The sequence below is a fragment of the Cebidichthys violaceus genome, unplaced genomic scaffold (assembly GCF_023349555.1).
Source record: "Cebidichthys violaceus isolate CVI_PGR_0920_01 unplaced genomic scaffold, fCebVio1.0.p SCAF_53, whole genome shotgun sequence".
NCBI lineage: Eukaryota > Metazoa > Chordata > Actinopteri > Perciformes > Stichaeidae > Cebidichthys > Cebidichthys violaceus.
Window position 1 is genome coordinate 1,050,891 of NW_027176739.1, and position 16,761 is coordinate 1,067,651.

Genomic DNA, 16,761 nt, shown 5'->3' on the forward strand with positions numbered 1-16,761 from the left:
CGGGGTGGCTGGGGGCCTTACAAATACCCCGTTCAGTTGACAGCGAGGGGTTGGCGAGAAGATCGCTGTTGACGGGCTCACGACCGTCGGTGCTGTCGTGGCGTAACCTGCTGGGAAACATTGTACTACCTGTGTTTGGGAGACAAATAAATAGTTTCTTTTTGGCCGTTAGCTCGTTGTCTCCCTGTTTTTGTTTCAGTCTATGAGCCAGGCTGTGACGCCATCTAGTCCCATTATACTGGAGAGAATATCTCTAAAACAAGACAACACAAACCAAAAGAATCCAGAATGATAAATGACGCTTTCTTAATCATACGTCTGGTTTTGTAGGTTTCCAGTGAAAAGCATCCGTTGAGCCAATAGTTAGCCAATTGTTTTAATGCAAAGACGGAGAGAAAAAAAAAAGACACACAGGGCTGCTTTTATTTTAAATTATACTTTATTTCATATAAAAACAAAACAATAAACAAATAAATTAGATATTTCTAAAATAATTATCTGGAGGAAATGTTTAAGAACGCGGTGATTGTTTACAGTTTGCATCTGGGGGAGGAGAGCAGATAGCTGGAATGTAAAGATGCAAATTTCTCCGGACACTTTGCCATAAAGTTTTCATTTAAAATGTGAAGAGCTTCATTCTGAAATGAGACGCCAACTGTCACCACCTGATTGACGGCATGGAAAAGCAAACACGTGAATCCTTCGCTGACTAAACGGTTGGCTGGTTACCCTTCGTTCTGAAATCAAACCCTTCATTTTACACATTTTTCAAACCAAAATCAATGAAGTTCCATGGAGTCAGTTTGGTGAACTTTTGGTGATATTTTTGACAAGCGTTACTGTCAAAAATGGTCGCCTTGTTTTGCGTCTGCGGTCTGATCCAGGAGGTGGACCGAGGACACGGGGGGGGGGGGGGGGGGGGGGGTGGAGTTCTCTGCAGCTGGTCCCGGTGGCCAATCGGAATTAAGACTTGTAAATGTAAAAGATGGCGGCCGTGGGGGATAAAGATAGGGGCGTGTGGGAGAGAAGAGGAGACATTAACATAATAAGAGCCTCTTCATTCGCACACCACCGACCCCACCCCCCGCAGAACTCCCTCTGGTCCGCGGTCACACCCATTAAGCCGGCAAAGCCTTCATTGTCCGGCCGGGCTGCGGACCTGAGGACCCCCTCGCCAACAGATTGGGCTGGGTGAAGGGTTACAGCCAGACAAAGGAGGCTCCCCCCCTCACCCCTCTCTTCTATTTGAAATCAATCACACTGGCTTTCACATGCAGTGCCCCCCCCCCTTGTCAACAGTGACAGTGGGCTTGGGCCAGCTCCACCAACGTAGTCCCCAGTGCTGAATCGTCAGTCCTCCTTTCAGAGTCGAGTCCCACCCTGGACACACACTGTCTCTGACAATGTAGACCGAAATACTGAAGCCGTTGTTGGATGAAAACCACCACATTGGTGGTTTTCATCCAACAACGGCAACAAGAACTGGAACGCCTTCTGGTATTCAACCACACACTGTTTGATTGGGCTGGAGGTCGAAGCAGCTTTCTACAAAATGACAAATGGAGGGTTTCATTCCAAAACATGTACGCCGTCGTTAACGGCCAAATCCATCATTTTCTGTTCCACGTACGTTTGAGGTTTGGAGTCAAAAGCTGCGGATGTAAACCCATTGTTAACGGCTTCTACTATTCGTTTACCATTTGGAGGTGATTTCAATGTTTTCTGTTTGAATTTGTCGGGATCATTGGCTCGAAATTGAATATTTTGGAATAAAACCCGAACGTGAAGACCAGTGCGACAGCTGCGACAGGTTTGGCACTTGAAACACTCGATTAGATTCCTCTCTCCTTTCGCCTCCAACAACCTTCATTTTTGTGTCACTCAGCAAATAATTTATAAAGGCAATCGTCTTTCTGCTGTTGATATGTACATACAATATTTTAATATTCTAATATATTCACAGGAAATCGTAAATTCAGGCACTTCGCTGCCACTACAGCCACGTCTTAGCGCACGAGATCCTGAGATTTAAGACCGTTTCTTCTTTTTTTTTTAAATAAGCAACACAAAAGTAAAATAATCTTATATAGAGAGATTTCTATTTAACTATCAGGTTCTTCTTTTTTTTTATCATAGCAAAATAAATCTGTTTGTTTTTGTTAAAAATGTCTTCATCACCGAGGAGACCGTTGTCCATGTGGAGGCCGTTATGAGTACCAGGATCTTCTCCAGTCGGGTTTAGTGCCGCAGTTTTCCAACGTTTACAACTGTTCTTGGACACAGTACCAGTAGCCGACAGTCCAAAGTACCGCGTGTTTGTTTGTCCTCTTTTCTGATGCCCACGATGAAATGTTCTTCCTCAAACCTTCACTGTGTGACGAAGCCCACCGGCCTCAGTGCTCCACGTGCATACATGTGTTTATATGTGTGTGTATAAATGCCCACCTATATCTACGGGCTTTGTCTGGCGCCATGATGGAGGTCCAACCGACGAAATGCTTCTGCGGACCTCCAATGTGGCCGCCAGTGGATGTGTTACACGTGTTCAGGGCGCCGTCCGTCGCGAGTCTTATCGGAGCGCCGTCTTCACGTCTATCCTGGAGTCCTGGTAGCCCAGGAGGCAGGGGTCGGTGGACAAGGCGTCGTGGGTGAAAACGGAGTCGTTGTCGGAGGAGCAGGAGCTGGACGTGTCCTCGCACGACGGGGAGTACTGCTCGAAGGGCGTCGACAGGTCCAAGTACTGAGGGCAGAGGGAGAGTTCAGACGTTAGAGACATGTTGGCGTCTCAAGAAACAATAAAAGGCTTTCGGACTAGCGAGTGAATTCGCTTTTGTAATTGTTTTAGGACCACCGAATCCATTACAGAGACAAATTGAAAGCTAGAAATGTGTCTTTTGATGCATGTAAGAACCAAGAAACCATTCACATGAAATATTGACCGATCTGCAGACTGCTCTGACATTTCTGCTCTTTGATTTGATTTGATTTTGTTGTCGTTCGGAGCCTCTAAGCTCCGGACTCTGCTCGCTGTGCATTAACTCTCGGGGTTCCAAATTCATCTGGACTGCAGATTGTGAAAGAGAGGATGTGTGTGTGTGTGTGTGTGTGTGTGTGTGTGTGTGCAGTTTCATGAGTAGGTGCACGCATATGTGTGTGTTTTGAAACCCACCTCGTCAGAGATGGACAGCAGCACTTTGTCCAGCTCCTCCACCAGCTGCTTGAAGGTCGGCCTCTGGGTGGGAACGGCATACCAGCACTCACGCATCATCATGTAGCTACAGAGGGGGAGAAAAACCCACGAAATGATTTCAACCGTCTAGAAAAATCTACGAGAACAACATCGTCAGTTTTGCAAAGTTTAAGGCAAGACACCGGCTTACAGTTCATGTGTGCAGTTGGAGGGTTTGTCCATGCGGTGTCCTTCCTTCAGCAGCTTGAAGAGCTCCTCGACGGGGATACCAGGGTACGGGGAGCCGCCCAGCGTGAAGATCTCCCACATCAGGACACCAAACGACCACCTGAGCAGAGACAAGAGGATCAGGACACGCCCACTTCGGTTTACAGCGGCGTACAATGAGACAGAGCATTGGAAGATATGATGTACAATTGTATCATATCAGGTATTTAAGATAGGAGAAGTTGGACTTACACGTCGCTCTGGTGCGTGTAGACTCTGTCGAACAAAGCCTCTGGTGCCATCCACTTCACCGGCAGCCGTCCCTGCAGAGTGAAGAAGTTAGAGTTTAGAGACTCTAAGCGTTCATTTATCACAACAGCTCACACCAACAGCTCCAGTCCTCCCTCTCCTCCCTCCTCGTCTAATTAAGTCCCATTAAGCCTGCTGCCAGTCAGTGGGAAACATCAGACATCTGTCTTGAGGAGCATTAAAGCTGTCTGAGGAGCAGACATGTTTACGAGCAGCTTCCACCTCTTCACAATTTAAATATCTTGACCTGAAGATATTTAAATTTGTTTTATTGGGTGATCTCAACATGGGACTTTTTAGGGGAAATGTTCCTGTTACTTTACAGGGTCAGGGGTCAAATATAAGCACATTTTAGCTTGTCAGCTGTGTGACATTAAAAAGGAGAGAAAGTCATTTTTGTTGCACTCTTACTCTCCCTCCTGGAAAAGCAAGTTTCCTCCCTGCAGAGCTCCAGGAGCGATTCCTAAATACATTCCACTACAAAGCTGTCACTCACGTTTGTGGTTTTCTTGTAGTAGTCGATCTGGTGGACTCCTCTGGCCAGGCCGAAGTCAGCGATCTTCATCACGTTGTCCTCCGTCACCAGAACGTTTCTGGCTGCCAGATCTCTGTGGATGCACTGCAGAGAGAGAAGAGAGAGAGTTAAAGACTCCAAAGTGAGTTTATAAGGCCAACGGCTGGCTCTCCAGATTAGAAGATGAGCATAAAGTCGAACAAAGCGTTATTATGAAGCTTTTACATTCATGAAATGCACTTTTTGGAAGTGAGACGCAACACTTTCTCTTCTGTTCCAAGTGGCGGTCAGGAGTATTCATGTAAAAACATGGAGTTACTGGAGGTAGAAATGATTCACTGCACATTTTCTCCAAAAATGAAAAGACTCAGGAGTCTAAAGTCAACACACAGCGGCTCATTTTAGTGAACGCATCACATTTAAAACGTCTTTATATAGAAACCTGGGAGTTTGAAGTAAAAACAAACCCCTTGGGAGGGGAAAAAAAAAGAAAGGCACTGTTTGCCCACATTGAATGGATATCATTAAGTTTATTTTGGTTTTCATTCGAAATAGATGTGGGATTTGTGGGGACGTGCGAAATGAACCAGGGTTGGTTTGTGGGTCTCCCCATAATGGAGGGGTTAGTTTCAGACTCCTGCATTCTTAGGAGGCCGTAGAGCCAGAAACCCGATGCCTGCACCCAGACGACGGCTCTGCTGCCTGTTTGCTAACAGATTTATGGCGGCGCTAAAAGAGACAAAGCCCTGCGACGGAGGGGACGGACAGATGGATGGGGAAGAGTAAACAGGACTGAAGCTGCGGCAGCTTTCTGCTTAGGAATGCCTGTCTGAGACACCGGCTGGCAGACAAAGAGACGTGTTGATAAGAAGCACACAGACAGAGTGCATGCTGGGAAAATGAAAGGAACAGAAACATGAGGGGGGTTGGGATGGGAAGAAAGAAAGAAAGAAAGGGGCAGACAGATGCAAAGACAGATCTATCTGAAGGCCAAGTGCCCCAATCCCAAAACACAGAACTACACAAGAACTCAATCCTAATCCTAATTCCAAACTTCTGATATTACAAAGCATTTTACTATCCTGCTTTCCGTTTGTGGCTCTACTTCTCGCCCAGGGACGTGGATACATTTTACTGAATTGTTGTTGTGATTCCTAAACATCCCTCCTAAGTCCCTTGAGATCAACTAAAACCATCAATCACCACCAATTGTCTGGCTCACACCAAAAGTACTAACGTATTAGAAATCTCAAGTTTCATTTGAGTGCTGAGTATATATCTGTTGGGGCTACGTAAGCATATGTCTACAAAAACTAGCAAAGAAAACTCAGTCAGTTAAGTCTAGTCTGTCTGTTGATCGATTAATAGAATCTTTTCTGCACTTTAAGTTTCCTGACAATTACAGAAACTCTTCAGACACAAAGTGCCCCAAAAAGGAAACGTACATCAAATGGTATAATTACATACAAGTGTTGGAGAAAGAAGACTCTTTCTCTTCTACTACAAGACTCTTTAAAGTGAGCGTACCCTTTTGGAGGCCAGGTACTCCATCCCTCGGGCCACCTGGTAGGCGCAGGACAGCAGGTCTTTGAAGGTGAGCTGCTCTTCAGGCACCTTGGTCACATCAAAGGTGTAGTCCATGCCTGGGGGTCTCCGGGCCCGCAGGTACTCCCTCAGACTGCCTTTGGAGGCGTACTCCACCAGCACATACAGAGGCCCTGAGGGGGGGAACACAACCAGGATGAAGGAGTTGTTTCTATTGCTGTACTAAATGAGTTGTTTGTTGAGATTTACAATAAGGACACTCAGTTGTTTAGTTAGATACTCACCATCCTGTGTGCAAACCCCAAGCAGGTTTATGATGTTCTTGTGTTTGTCCATGACCTTCATCAGCTCCATCTCCGAGATGAGGTCCGCCAGATCTTTGTCTGTGGCGTCGTCTTTAGGGGAAAAATACATTTTGTTTAGAAGAGACAACAGATTTAGGCTGATTCTCAAGAGGCATTTTTGTGTTTTGGATTATTTCTTTCCTACCTTTGAGCATCTTGACCGCCACAGTGGAGGCCGGATCCGGAGAGTCCTTGTTGATGCCGTAGGCATCGGCTCTGACCACCTGACCGAAGCAGCCTTCTCCTAGAGGTTTGCCCAACGTTAAACTAGAGAGAGAAAGAGCGAAAGTTAGCGAAAATAAGCATGCACAAATGACAACTGTACAAATCCATAATTTGGGGCTCTGGCTTCTTGAAGCAAAGGCTGGGTAGGGCCAAAAGCTGGCTGCGGGCTCGATTCTTTTCTGGTCCCACAAATGAGTCCCAGAAGCCAAACTAAACACATTTCCTTCATAACAATTTCAAACGTTCACAGCAGAGTGTAATTTCTTTGCAGATAACTCACTTCTCTCTGGGGAACTCCCAGTCCGGGTCGTAGGGCAATTCAAACTCCATGACTCCAGCCAGCATGGGAGAGCAGCTGGACGAGAGGCGAGCCACCCTCATAAGCGACGCACTGGACTTCCCTGACGAGTTGGACTCCACCGAGTACTGAAGGAAGAGGTACAGAGAATGTTGTTAACATGAACATACAGGAAGGTCTCAAGTGTGGGGCGGCTCGAAACCACTATAAACATGCTTCCTGCGAACTCAAGCATACCCTGGGGCTTTTTTAAGTTAGAGAAGACAGACTTGGAAGTTCCCCTAATGCATAGCGGCCTGTACCTGTCTGCGAAGAGGAAACTTGGAGAGCTTCTGGACTGGCAGGGCGTCAAACGGCTCCCTTCTGGGGTGGACCTGCATTCGACACAACACCACGATGACGATGGCCATGATCAGAGCCAGGAAACCACAGGCGTAGATGATGATGTCGGTGTACTTTGTCTCCAAGGTCTCAATAGCGTCTGCTGCTTCCTCCTCTATAGGAAGAAAGGGACAATAAAAAAGAAGAAGAATTAAAAGTTAAAATAATTCTAGCAATTTTCTAGCAGTAAATTCTTTTAAGCTCTGATTCTACAGTTCGTTCGTTACCTGAGAGGACGGTGAGCCAGGCAGACTGGTGCGCAAATCCGATTGAATTTCCAGCCAGACAGGTGTACTCCCCTGCATCCTCCATGGTCACTTTGGACAGGTAGAGCACCTCCACCTCTGACATGTTCAGACTGCCGGTCTGCACAACACGATTGCAGAAAAAGTGTCATTAACAGATATTCATAACAATCATCGATCAGCGATACAATTTCTTTTAAAAGTTCCATGAGAGGCTTTTACTATTGTTTAGCAAACGACTGTTGTTGGCACTTGTATGTCAGGAAACCATAATCATATTAAAGCAAATTGGAGGAGATAAAGGTAAAAGATAAAGCAGGTTCCAGTCTTTTGGATATCAGAACAGCGATAAGAAATTGAGCATACTTTAGCTAAAGTTTGACAAACCTTGAGGACCCGAACGTAGGGCGTCCCATCAGAACCGTAGCGGCTGCCGTTCCTTTCTATGTGTTTGAGCCATTGAATGTGAGGCTGGGCGTCACTGTAGACCTTGCAGTGGAACTGGACGTCGCTGCCCACCACTGCCGTGATGTTGGCCGGTAGACCGGCCTGCAGGATGGGCCTGTGTGGGGAACGCTCTGTGTTGGGAAGAAATCAAAGAATAAATGAGCAAAGTGGGTCAAAGCTTAAAGGATGTCTGTCTACTCGGGGCAACAGTTCAAAGATAATTTTGGGACGTGGAGAAGGAGATTTCACTGATATGCCAAGCTTGGTCTGACAAATTCTCCTCTCACCAGGAGTCCAAGCAGGGAGGACACATACAGGAAACTGGAAACCCAGGGAGCTGGGGCTAAAGACATCCCGATGTTTAGTTGTTTCACAGTCGCCAAACATGACTGCTTTGTAAACAAATGTCTGCAATTGCCAAGCAGTTGTCAGTCACATATAATGTGTTTCCATGCTGGCATACCAGAGCGGTAAATGTAATTTTGGGATGGAAATTGGTTCCACTAGCATGGCTCTTTTTTCAGCTGGTCGCTGGGCTCTCTTTGATCTGTGGTTACTCTCGCTCTCTGATCTCGTTAGTTGTCTCGTTAGTCTTCTCCCCCCGTCGGCGAGGACGGAAACTGACCCCGCGGTGGACGGACAGCAAACAAATGAACAAACAAACCGCAGCCCTCCTCGATCTCCTGTCACAGGTCAGGTAGAAAACTGGTGTGGACGCCTGATCGTCCACATCCTGCCCAGGCGCCCCTTTCCCCTTCTGCTCACCCCACCCGCTTATCCCCTCCCTCAGACCGGAGGCTTTTATTTGGAGGCAAGTGCTGACTAATGGCTGTTGCTATCGCTGCCGTAAATACCACCAGCCATATCACACAGTTTTTAAACCTTTTTCATTTTCACACACTCTTGAAAATGTGTCCAGACAGTGCTGGATCATCCATTTCTTACCCAGGACATCGAGGACGTAGCTGTGAGCGATCGAGCCATATTTGTTCTCCACCAGGCAGGTGTAGTTTCCTCTGTCTGAAGGCACGACGCTCTCCATCACCAGGCTCCAGTGCTGGTGTCTCAGCTAGACAAAGAAACAGGCACAAAGAAATACATCAGCATTGATAGACACTCACTGAGCTTTATAAAACTCACATATCACTGGAAGCTCAGCCGGATCATCCGAATGAAACCAGCTGTCATTCAGCTTCATTTAGAATTCAGGAGATGGAACCCATGCTCACCTTGATGCCCCCGATGCGGTGCTCTCCTCTGAATTCACGTCCATTTTTTAGCCAGCGGATGCCCGGCATGGGGCTGCCCATGGCCGGGCAACGGAATTTCACCGTGTTGCCTGCAGGAACAGCATACAGCTTCTTCTCCATACGCTGAGTGTGGGTCCAGTAAGGACCTGTATGGACAGAGACCAGCCAATGAGACGTTAGTCAGAGAGGGCCCTGATTAAGCCCGGTGGTTGAGTTGTACTGGGTCCCCAAGGAACAACAGCAACAACGTACCTCTGGAGAAGTAAACTTGGTCGTTTTCGATCTCAGCCGACGAGTCCTCCAAGCCGTTGTCCTCATCGTCGTCCCCCGACCCCAACGAGTCTGGAAACAAATACAGGTAACATGAAATAACACTTTCTATGTCCAACCGTAAAATGCACCACCAATCTCTTAAATCCCTAAAAACAACTGTTAGCTAACAGTGTCGGTGTCCTTACCTGCCACGGTGATGGTGAAGTTCCTCACAGGGTCTTTGGTTCCCCGCAGAACGCACAAATAAACGCCAGAGTCCTCGTATGTCACGTCTGCGATCTCCATGATGGCTCCGCGGATCTGGATGCGGGGCGTGGGCGGAACCCGGTGCCCCTCCTTGTACCAGTTCACCGCCATGCCGGGCCGGGTGCTCGGGTCGCAGCGCAGTTTTAGGACGTTGCCCGGCTCCAGCAGAAGATGCTCCGTGGTGTCCTCGCTCAGCTCGTCAACAACATCTGTTGAAAGAAATTAAGAATTGAGTCTGTGCCCCTCGTTTTTGTTATATTCTACTCTTTCTCGCACATGTCAGCAGGTTATTTCTTCTTCTCCTCTCTGTAGTAAGTGGCCGTCCCCTCAACTATGACCTTCAACACTTCAACTCCATTATCTCCTCTACCAACAAACACACAATGGAATTGCCATGGAGACCAGGAGGCCAGCCCTCCTCCACACACCCCCCTTCTCCTCCTCTTCATCTTTTTGTTCCCCTGTGGATTATTGTGGCTGGTGTAGACTGAGAGCCATCTAGCTAACGCTACAAACTCCCCCCCAAAGCAGAAAAGAAAAGGAAGAAAAGAGAAGGAGGTAGAGAAGCCGAAGCTAATGAACATGTTGCAGCGTGACAGTGGACGGGAGAGTAAATCTGAGGGGCGGTGAAGGTTCACTGGAGATCTAAGTGAGCGACGGGAGGAGAGGAGTTCATTCCAGCCTGGGGAGGAGGACGAGCCCACACAGATGGCCGCCATACTATCTGCAAGAGTCTGTGCTGTCTTTTCTGGGTCTGACAAACTCATTCTAAACCCGCATTGTCAATATTTAAAGGGATTGCATCGTCATAAAAGGATTCAAACGGTGTTTATTTTGGATTTAACATTTCCCAGCATGAGAACTAGGTTACCTGATGGGATGTCTGCAGCAGTCAGGTCCACATTTTGAGAAATGATGGGACCTGTTGGGAGCAAAAAGTTGATTATTAAGTTGAGTATAATTTGGCTAAAAGTCTGGGCTCCTTGTATGAAGTTGGCACCAAAACTAGCAAGATTTGCCCAAAATGTTGATGCGATGATAAGAGTGTCTTACCAGGCAGGACCTCCAGCCACGCCGACTGCATGGCCTGAACTGCCTGTCCTTCGTGGGTGCTCTCGGCCATGCAGATGTACTCTCCCGCATCCTCCAGACTGATGTTGGACAGATGCAAAGTGTTCACCTTGGACGCGTTGCTCTGCAGGGCCTGCGTGGAGGAGTGATCACTTAACCCTCTTGTATATAACATCTAATATGATGAGGACCGAATCAAAACGGGAAATTGTTTGTTTTGTATCCGTCGGTGGATCTGTTCTCACCGTCAGAGCCCTGAGGCGAGGCGGTCCTCCCTGGCTGACCTCCGTCTTCAGCCACTGCACCTTGGTGGACGCCGACCGGTGGACTTTACACACCAGCTTCGCCTGACCGCCCACCAACCCCGTGGTGTTTTCTGGGTAACCCGGCACGATCAGAGGCCTGGAGACCCGAAGATCTGGAGAACAAAAAGGAGATACATATAGAAAATGAGTCTTCATTTTAGATGTCGGGGAGGCATTTCACCTTTCTTCCTCTGAACAATTTAATTTACTCCTAAAATACCAGATTCCAGGTGTCATGTTATGGTGAAGTCACAGGATAAAAGAGTCCAGCGTCGAAACACACCTTAGAGGTTTCAGTTTACCTCTGAAAGGTCCGGCAACAGAAGTACACCATGTACCTTAACAGCCGCTGTCATTTAATGCTACCAGGCACCGGCGATAGAGTGCCCTGATAACCCGGCTACCATCGTGTCACCCTCAGCCACAGTGCCCTCCATTCACCGGGTCGCTCGCCCACTCACTTGTTGGAGCATATGTCCGCCCCGGCCGGGGGACCTCGCTCGCTGCTCAGTCACTCGGAACGAGCAATTTTCCAGGGCAATTTTCTGTCTGATTGCTTCCTGCGAGCGCTTAGTGAAAAGGCAATCTGTTCCCTTGTCGGAGTGAAGTGCTTTCAGGAGCGAGCGCACACACACACACACACACACACACACACACGGCTACAACCTTTGTGAGTGGAAAATCAGACACGCTGATTGGTCAAAGCAGCCATAAGGAAAACAAATTAAAAGAACCGTGATGAACACATTACACACACACACACACACTAACTGGGTCACAATATTCAGAATAAGAGATCCCAACAAGCATCTTCATCTAATGGAGCAAACACAGTAAATCACAGGGATGAACACACACACACACACACACACACACACACACTTACAGCCGTGCTGATGAACTTGCAGAGAAGGGGACGGTGCCCTGGAGTTGAACTCGCGGCGGAGTGTGAATTGTCACCCAGAGGCGAGGGGGCAAACAAAACACAACACAACACAAACAAACCGCTCGGCCGGTGCGAGCGAGCCGGCGGTCCGGCCGGGCGGTCGGTCGGCTGGACCGCCGGAGCGGAGCTCTCTGTGGAAACCAGTCGGGACAATGAGGAGTCTCATGCCCATGACCCGGGAACAGGGTCAGGGCATGAGACTCCTCAAATGCTGAAGTTTGATCCAATCAGCTTTAATTCTGAGGAGTTAACTCTTTATTTTAACCCCATAAATACTCTATAGGAAGTAAGCAATTAATAAATGATTTATAACTTCATAACACTTTAAAAGTGTTTATTGATCTATATATAAAACAGATATTGCATGTTCGACAATATCACATAACACAGTTGCTATAATATGAATCTACTTATACTCATGAATATGATCTTCCTGGGAACAGTTCTTCTCATCTCTCTGAGCAAACTCCATCTGCTGCCGGAGGCCAACAGATGCAACGGACAGCTCCTGAAGAAGAACTCTAGTAAGTGGACCTTGAGTCCCGCTGTTGTCTCTGCGGTCATAAATGGAACCTGCGACTTCAACGTCACAGATTGTGTATGAAAGGCTAATGAAAGCATCTGCTCTGTGGCATCAGATGTGATATATGTTTGCTAGCAATCGTTCCCGACCTGTTTGCAGCAGTTACAGGTGCCTGATATAAATCTATTTAAGCTCGCCAGATATGTACAGACAAAAGCTATACTCAGACGTTTCTATGATCTGTAATGATGTGGCAGAAAACACGACTGAAAATAGGTTTCTCTGTCTGCGTTCAGCAGCGTGTGGTTAGTAACATTAGATGTGTAATTATATATCGAGCAACATGACAGAAAACGCCCGGTGGCTTCTTGTGTCTGTGCAGAAAATTAGGAAGCGATCTTCCTCTTTGATTTGAGTCGATTCTAAAATCACAGAAATTCCAAAGGACAAAAGATAAAAGTTGCAACGCCGCCTTCAAAAGAGCGGCAACCCTGCATGTTTTCACGAGCTGAAGATCTCCGTGTGATCCCGGTTCAGCTCTCAACTCATCCTTCTTAAATGAACCACAGAGTTTGTTCTCCTTGTCCTCTGAGCAAAAGCGAGCCTCGGCTGGCCTCGCGGGGGCCCAGGAGTACAGCAGCTCGACGCCTCCGGGGCGACGACCCACCTTGTCTTTCATCAATCTACACACAAATATGTCCTCTGGTCCTTTAGCTTTGACTGAAAAACAGCATCGACTTCACGGCAAAGGAGACGCAACTGAACGGACCGATTGTGTCGGACAAGTTTACTGATTGCACCTTAACCCAGAGGAAACAATCTGACGATTGACGACTTTTTGCATATTGGCTTCTGTTTGTAAAGCATCAATGACCCCCCCCCCCCCCCCCCCCACCGTTCTCCTTCTGAGACCGGACTGCAGCCTCTCTGTCATGTTTCCTGTCACCTTGACTTCCTCTGTGGTCATGGCTGCAAAGAAACTGACACTTCCTAAGAAAGGAAAGTGGGCTGATCGAAACCGTAATACACGTAATACACTGAGAGCTTTCGGTCTCACGCCTGTCTTACCTTTATGCAACACAAAGCCCCAAAAGTGAGGAAAGAAACCATCTGAGAAGCCTCTTAAAATGATGTGCTTTCAGATTTGACAATGTTCACCTGCAGGGAAAAAGAAAAGCAGCTCAGGTCTTACCTTTAGTCCTTCCTCCGTTGATGGACCTGGCCGAGACTCCGTCTCATCAAACAGAGCAGGGAGAACGCAGAACGTGCAGATCCTCTCCATCTTCTTCACGCGTGTCTTCTGGTTAAAAAAAGGCAGATATATATAGATATATATCTATATCTATTATATATATACGTTGGAAGCCTGGAGATGGCCTCACACTTCCGGTCCCTGGCATTGAGACTTCAGAAACCCACAAAGCCTCTTAATCCGGATCCTGCAGACGCAAACAACCACAATGGGAGACGGTTATCAGCTGATCGGAGATCTGTCTGCAGAGCGGCTAAAGACACAGACTTCTCTGGTTCACTTTTAGACCAGGTGGCAAAAAACCCAACAACAATTGTTCAGACAAATAGTAAAAGACGGCGTTTTGACTGCGAGCAGCTGTATTCTGAACCAGACGTCCTGCTAACTGTCTCACATTGTCCAGGCTCTCCTGCGTCATGAATAAGGAGCAGGCCTGTTACCCGCCTGTTGTTTGTCAATGGACGGCCCGGCTCAGTCTGCCCCGGGATAATGGGCCCTTACTGGGAAAACACTTGAAACTTGCCAGGAAGCTTCAGAATCTGAAGGAGCAGCAGAGAGAGACTCGACCGGCAGCTGGCATGAAGCTTCAGGTGGAAACGGGTGACTGCTCACCGAGCATCCACCTGACTGCAGAGGGCCTGTGTGACACCTCCAATTTCAGCATTTCACATCACAAGATAACTCATAACTTCACCTTCCCGGCGGTGATATTCTCATTTAATAATGGGGTAAACAGCAGAATAAATGCCAATCGCAGGCTTTTATTTATGAGCACACATCAGAGAGAGAAGCTACAACACACTCACAACCATGAAGCTGCCACCAACATTCAGGATGAAATACATATTTGGCATTCTTGTCTGAAAAATACTTCAACCTGTTGTGCATCTCCGTATAAATGATTCAACAAAGACACAACGCAAATAGGAATACTTAACTAATATTCATAAACACCTTTAATAAAACCAAACGCTGTCACCATGAAGTCATTCTGCAGACAGACTGCAAACACGAGCAGCCCACAACAAGAACACGAGAGGAATAACGCAGTGATTCCTTTCTGCTGCGAGTCGGACCAACTGCGCACAGGCGCCCAGACCCTGGTGCGTGCGCCCCATGCACGCAGGCCGCGCCCACACACACACACACACACACACACACACACACACACACACACACACACTCACACACACACACGCCGTTTAAAGAACCAGCCTGCTGAATGAAACGTATTCTTTCTCAATTAAGTGCTGGAAAAAAGAAAGAAGCTTTTTCCTCCTGCTGCTGCTAATTCCGCTGGCACGCTGCTGCAGCCAAAACACTTCTACTGCATTCTACTGTTTCTACTCAGAGAGAGAGAGAGTGAGAGAGAGACGTCACTGGTGTGCCGCCACACAAATCACACTTAATAAATCACTCATATGCACTGTTGGTATTAGCAATGCTGCCAGTCAATCAATGTGATCAAGTGTCTGACAAACCCGGAATCAATCAAAGAAATACAATAAAAAGAATCGCTTTGTGAATAAAATATTGACTCAGATGTTCCTGAATGAGACGCTTTTCCCGGTGAAGGGTCTGATCGTGACTTACGCCGTGCACGGCGTCAATGTATTAACTTCATGCGGGAGAAATAGCGTTACATTTACTGCGGTCTGACAGAGTTCAAACTCCGCTTTGAGCGTCTTTCCTCCAAACAAATAGTCCGTGTGGAAGGTTCAATGTCTAACAGGCAAAGTGACTTGTTTGGATCTGTGCGCGTTGCCAAACACAACAAACTTCTTCGCCTCATATATAAAAGCCACGACTTTTTTTCCCCAAGTCCACGTTTCCACGTGGATTTATTACGCACACGAGCTGAGCTGGTAGGTGGAGTTCAGTGCCCTTCTCGTGCTTTATTTCAGTCCGCTTGATTTATGAAAACAAAGTAGAATGAACTCACTCTAATAACTGTGTCTGAGGTTGTACCTATGAGGCTTTTAGTCTTGGTTTAACCAACCCACTGCTGCTGAAATGAATGAAACAACACATCCCCAGCTGTTTGTGTTCACCCACCTCTCCTCCCGGTCTGTCGGCGCAGGGATGACTGGCACCAGGGGGGGGGGGGAGATCACTCCTTGTCCCGTTCGATACGAGTGAATATTGAAATCCTCATTTGGAGCTCCGTTGTCGCACTTTCGTACCTTCCCCAATAGCAGTTTGTGAGCGGCTCTTGTGTATCCGAGTCGTATCTTATAAATCCATTAAAAACGTGAACGACAGCTGCTCTGCTTGTGACCGGTGGAAGGAGCCCGCGATCCCCCTGGGCAAAGTCCACTGCAGCCGGCCGCTCACAAGGCTAAATCCATGGAGAGAAAGAAAACCAAACACGGAGCCAGAAAGTGGATTTTGCGCGTGTAATAAAACTGTCCCTTCTCGCTTAGAAAATATTGAAAAAGAGATCCGGGACGTGGCGGGACTAAGAGATGAACAGAGGTTGATAACACGTGCCCCCGTGGCTTAGAGTCCTCTCTCTGTTAAACTGTAGTTCTCGGGTAACTCTTTACGTGCGTCTTTACGCAGCACCTCTGCGAGCTCTCCTCTCCCGTGCGACTGTATCCCGATCAGATCTGAGCTCTGCCGCTCAAATGTGGAGCTCAGCCTCCTCACTTTCGTTTTCCTTCTACTGCAGAGAGAGAGGGAGAGAGAGAGAGAGAGAGAGAGAGAGAGAGAGATAGAGAGAGAGAGAGAGAGAGAGAGAGAGAGAGAGAGAGAGAGAGAGGAGAGAGAGGGAGAGAGAGAGAGGGAGAGAGAGAGAGAGAGAGAGAGAGAGAGAGAGAGAGATAGAGAGAGAGAGGGAGAGAGAGGACGGGAGAGAGAGAGAGAGAAGAGAGAGAGAGAGAGAGAGAGAGAGAGGAGAGAGAGAGGGAGAGAGCGACACACACACCACCAGCACTCATTACAGCACTCCGCTGCTCTTCCGGACGGCAGTCACAACAAACAATGGTCTGTGAGCGGCCAGGGGAGGAGGAGAGGAGAGAGGAGGGAGAGGGAGGGGGGAGAGAGGGAGAAGAGAGAGGGAGGGGGTGCGCTTCTGTTACCCCCACACTAAAAGGCCCCCACCCCTCCAGAGAGACCCTCATCTCCCCCCCTCCTCTCCACGGGGCACAGCTCGCTAACGCACCAGAATCAAGCGAAGAAGTTTTCATAT

At 47.8% G+C, this 16,761-nt stretch overlaps 1 protein-coding gene across 1 annotated transcript; it reads right to left on the reverse strand.

Moving 5' to 3' along the window:
* Positions 1 to 426: 426 nt before the first annotated feature.
* On the reverse strand, positions 427 to 16,325 carry fgfr4 (fibroblast growth factor receptor 4). Its single transcript, XM_068731639.1, is given in 22 exon segments — positions 427 to 2,740; positions 3,170 to 3,275; positions 3,381 to 3,518; positions 3,650 to 3,720; positions 4,203 to 4,325; positions 5,748 to 5,938; positions 6,050 to 6,160; positions 6,255 to 6,376; positions 6,615 to 6,760; positions 6,935 to 7,128; positions 7,241 to 7,379; positions 7,646 to 7,836; positions 8,651 to 8,774; positions 8,935 to 9,101; positions 9,208 to 9,297; positions 9,414 to 9,683; positions 10,346 to 10,396; positions 10,528 to 10,678; positions 10,791 to 10,963; positions 13,512 to 13,548; positions 13,551 to 13,758; positions 15,627 to 16,325. Coding segments are annotated over 21 exon segments (2,817 nt in total). The 5' UTR covers positions 13,602 to 13,758; positions 15,627 to 16,325; the 3' UTR covers positions 427 to 2,569.
* Between the last annotated feature and the right edge of the window lie 436 nt (positions 16,326 to 16,761).